The 4403-nt window shown below is 36.3% G+C and overlaps 1 protein-coding gene across 1 annotated transcript in view; it reads right to left on the reverse strand.

The window, feature by feature from the left end:
• Positions 1–4403, reverse strand: part of htr3b (5-hydroxytryptamine (serotonin) receptor 3B, ionotropic) — a 13886-nt gene that overhangs the window by 4339 nt on the left and 5144 nt on the right. Inside the window, exon 6 of the mRNA XM_015370189.1 lies at positions 2236–2393. Coding sequence (XP_015225675.1) covers positions 2236–2393 — 158 coding nt within the window. The remainder of the gene's footprint in view (positions 1–2235; positions 2394–4403) is intronic.

The raw sequence follows: 4403 nt of genomic DNA on the forward strand, positions 1-4403 counted from the left end.
AATGTAACTATGTGATAAGTTTGTCACATTTTATAACCCAATAGCAGTTATATCTGTAGTAATACATTTGCTTCAAGTAAAAAGCCATATTTTACAACATTTGTTTCATTTTGCATGTTTGAACTTTGTGTTTTTTCACAAGAACAGAACAGAAACAATTTAAAACACCAACTGTATGAGAAATAAAAAGTGTTTTTTGTTTAACCTCGTTTTACTACTTGACATTATTTTTACACACGTCCCATGTTATGATCTAATTGAATTTCAGGTTTAAAAGTACGGAAAACTATGAGTTTTGCCAAATATTTAATATGTAACAATACAATCTGTGCCTGCTCCACAATCTGGATACATGGATAAACAAAATATTGGATTTTGGGCACAAACCTAAAGTGACTGAAATGGGTTATGTAGGCAGGAAATGAATGTATTTACTTCAGAACATACGTAAAACAAATCAACAATAGTGTTGCTACGGAAGAGGATTAGGGCCACTGAAAAAAAAAAAGTTAACTGATTTTTAGATTTTATTTCAGTTTAATATGAATTCTGACTTTAAACTCAGAATTCTGACTTTTTTCTCAGAATACTGACCTTAATCTCAGAAGTCTGACTTGTGGGAGCACTAAGCTTCACTGACAAAGATGTGAGTTGTTTGAGGTGGCCAGTGAATTAGGCAACTTTTTACGTGCCCGAGGGGTCGCCTCATTAATGGAGGAGCAGAAGGTCATTAAAACAAAAGAGCTAGTCTCTAAAACAGACATGGCTATGGCTTGATGCTAACATGTAATACTGTTCCTTGTAAGGTGCTGTACCGGCTGTGATGAGCCTGATCGCTGATTGTTATTATTCTGTTCTGCACAGATAAACATCTCAACTCACCCTGTCTCTTGGCCATCATTAACACAACGCAGAATCGAACCACACTATATGAAAGTGTGTACTGAGGTTACACATGAGGGATTGAGTTCGAGTCAATGAGTCGATATAATCAACTAGCTTAGATAGAAAACTTTAAATCAATTTGGTGAACTGGAAAGTGCCTTGAGATGACATGTGTTGTGAATTGGCGCTATAGAAATAAACTGAATTTAATTCCCTCTCCCTCGTACAGCAAGCATCCTTGTTGTCACACATTTATTTTTTGATGCTCAGAGAGGATCAGTATTTTAAATTTGTGTTTTCTGTTCTCCTGAGCTCCTGCCAGGGGTAAAGCACGCTGTTCATCGCAATGTTTTATTAATTACGTATGTCCAATCTGCCCACTTGCTGGCACAAGAGCAGAGAATCCTGTTTGGCCCCACCAGCCCCATGCATTTCAATGAAATGCAATTGTTACAACTTCATACAACCTTCATACGAAAATGCATATTTACGGACAAATGCTGCTATGACCATGATTTTGATGAAGGAATAACATTATAAAATTGTTAAAAGCTCACAGAAGTTTATTTTGCAGGACCTGTAAGGCTATGCGGGTGGAATAACAGGAATCTCCAAGCAAAAATTCCCCCACAGTGACTTATCGCTGTTTGCTGGGATTGCTTAATGGAAGATGATCACTTAAATGTGTCTGGCGATCACAAGGGGGGAAAAAAATAAGCAAATTTGTTTTAAAAAAGTCAAATTTTTCAAAGCACTGTATGTCTCTTGTGAGCTATGTATACAGAGGACCAAAGCTGCCACCAGCCCTACAATATCTCAGTGAGCCATGAAATGCTCCATTACTGAGAAGCCTTCGTTCTTTGCGCTGAATAAACAGCAGCCCTCCCTGCTCTCCACCTGCAATGGGCTATGGAGCCATTTGCTCCCAACTAACAAGAGGTCCATTGATCAGGCAGCCACTGCGACAGTCTCATTATGGTTGCTCACCCTGCCCTGTCTATCAGCTCCTCTCTCCATCCGTCTCTTTGCCTGCCAGAAGCAGCCGCCGTCTCATCATTCGGAATTAGCTCCGTTGCTTAATCCGTGAAGGTCGCAGCCAATTGCTTTACGCTTTTTACTCTTCTACATGGTTTTAAAGGGTGACACATGCAGAGCTGTGGTTTACAACCAGCAAACACAGTCATCACAGTCCTTGTATTCCCTTTTTTTTTGCAGACAACATGTACTAACAGCCAACATTAGGGCCAGATTAAACTATATTTCTTTTTTTTTATGTTACCCACTTTATAACTGCTGTTTTTATAATACTTTTATAAGGATAAAAAACACTGAGGATGCATGCCAACATACATTAAACTGGATCTGAGCATAATCAGCGTCATCTTGGCGGATCTGCCAGTATTGTGAAGGGATGGACAGCAGTTCCCATTCTCCGTCATTCATGAACTCCCTCTTATCGTTAGCTATGGCCTCTGCGCTCCTCCACAGAGCCAGGTCGATTTCTTTCACTGCCAGGGGAGAGATAAAACAGGAAGGAAAATAAAACTCGGCGTGGGGAGATGGAAACCCAACAACGGGAGGAGGGGGATAGTTCTTTTCTGTAATGTGTTCCTGCCTTTGTTACACTGTGTGAGAAAGAGCTTGAGTGCTAAGATAGCTTTAGTTTGACATCTGAGGGGATTACAGGCAATGTTAAAAGAAATCGCTCCTGTTCTAGTCCGTTTGTGCAGCTTAAATAAAAGTTTCTTCCAAAAAATTATATTTTTACATTATTTTTACATGAGAAACTTTGCAAACAAAACCAGCATCTTTTTTTTTTTTTGATTGTTTAGCTACGGAAGAGGATTAGGGCCACTGGAAAATAAAATAAAAAGTTAAATGATTTTTAAATTTTATTTCAGTTTAACATGGGGAAAAAAGTCAGAATTCGTTTTTGTCATAGATCAACACAAAGTAGAAAACAACCCAGCAGTTCCTAGTTTTAGCACTTAGAATCTGAAAGATGTGGAATGAATTTATTTTATTATTTTCTTCCTTGGAATTTTGATGATCATTGAGTGACGAAACAGCTTCATGAAAGCCTAGAAAGAAACAGCTTAGGTTAGAGAGCCAATTAGTGACAAGATTAAGTTTGCATTTGAAGATTTGAATGTAACTATGTGATAAGTTTGTCACATTTTATAACCCAATAGCAGTTATATCTGTAGTAATACATTTGCTTCAAGTAAAAAGCCATATTTTACAACATTTGTTTCATTTTGCATGTTTGAACTTTGTGTTTTTTCACAAGAACAGAACAGAAACAATTTAAAACACCAACTGTATGAGAAATAAAAAGTGTTTTTTGTTTAACCTCGTTTTACTACTTGACATTATTTTTACACACGTCCCATGTTATGATCTAATTGAATTTCAGGTTTAAAAGTACGGAAAACTATGAGTTTTGCCAAATATTTAATATGTAACAATACAATCTGTGCCTGCTCCACAATCTGGATACATGGATAAACAAAATATTGGATTTTGGGCACAAACCTAAAGTGACTGAAATGGGTTATGTAGGCAGGAAATGAATGTATTTACTTCAGAACATACGTAAAACAAATCAACAATAGTGTTGCTACGGAAGAGGATTAGGGCCACTGAAAAAAAAAAAGTTAACTGATTTTTAGATTTTATTTCAGTTTAATATGAATTCTGACTTTAAACTCAGAATTCTGACTTTTTTCTCAGAATACTGACCTTAATCTCAGAAGTCTGACTTGTGGGAGCACTAAGCTTCACTGACAAAGATGTGAGTTGTTTGAGGTGGCCAGTGAATTAGGCAACTTTTTACGTGCCCGAGGGGTCGCCTCATTAATGGAGGAGCAGAAGGTCATTAAAACAAAAGAGCTAGTCTCTAAAACAGACATGGCTATGGCTTGATGCTAACATGTTTGTTAGCTGTCAGAATTCTGAGATTAAAGTCAGAATTCTGAGAAAAAAGACAGAATTCTGACTTTTTTCCCATATTAAACTGAAATAAAATTTAAAAATCAGTTAACTTTTTTTTTTTTCAGTGGCCATAATCCTCTTCCGTACTTAGCAACACTATTGTTGATTTGTTTTACATATATTCTGAAGTAAATACATTCATTTCCTGCCTACATAACCCATTTCAGTCACTTTAGGTTTGTGCCCAAAATCTAATATTTTGTTTATCCATGTATCCAGATTATGGAGCAGGCACAGATTGTATTGTTACATATTAAATATTTGGCAAAACTCATAGTTTTCCGTACATTTAAACCTGATATTCGATTAGATCATAACATGGGACGTGTGTAAAAATAATGTCAAGTAGTAAAACGAGGTTAAACAAAAAACACTTTTTATTTCTCATACAGTAGGTATTTTAAATTGTTTCTGTTCTGTTCTTGTGAAAAAAAAAACAGTTCACACATGCAAAATGAAACAAATGTGGTAAAATATGGCTTTTTACTTGAAGCAAATGTATTACTACAGATATAACTGCTATT

This window comes from Cyprinodon variegatus, unplaced genomic scaffold, assembly GCF_000732505.1.
Source record: "Cyprinodon variegatus isolate N-32 unplaced genomic scaffold, C_variegatus-1.0 Scaffold43, whole genome shotgun sequence".
NCBI lineage: Eukaryota > Metazoa > Chordata > Actinopteri > Cyprinodontiformes > Cyprinodontidae > Cyprinodon > Cyprinodon variegatus.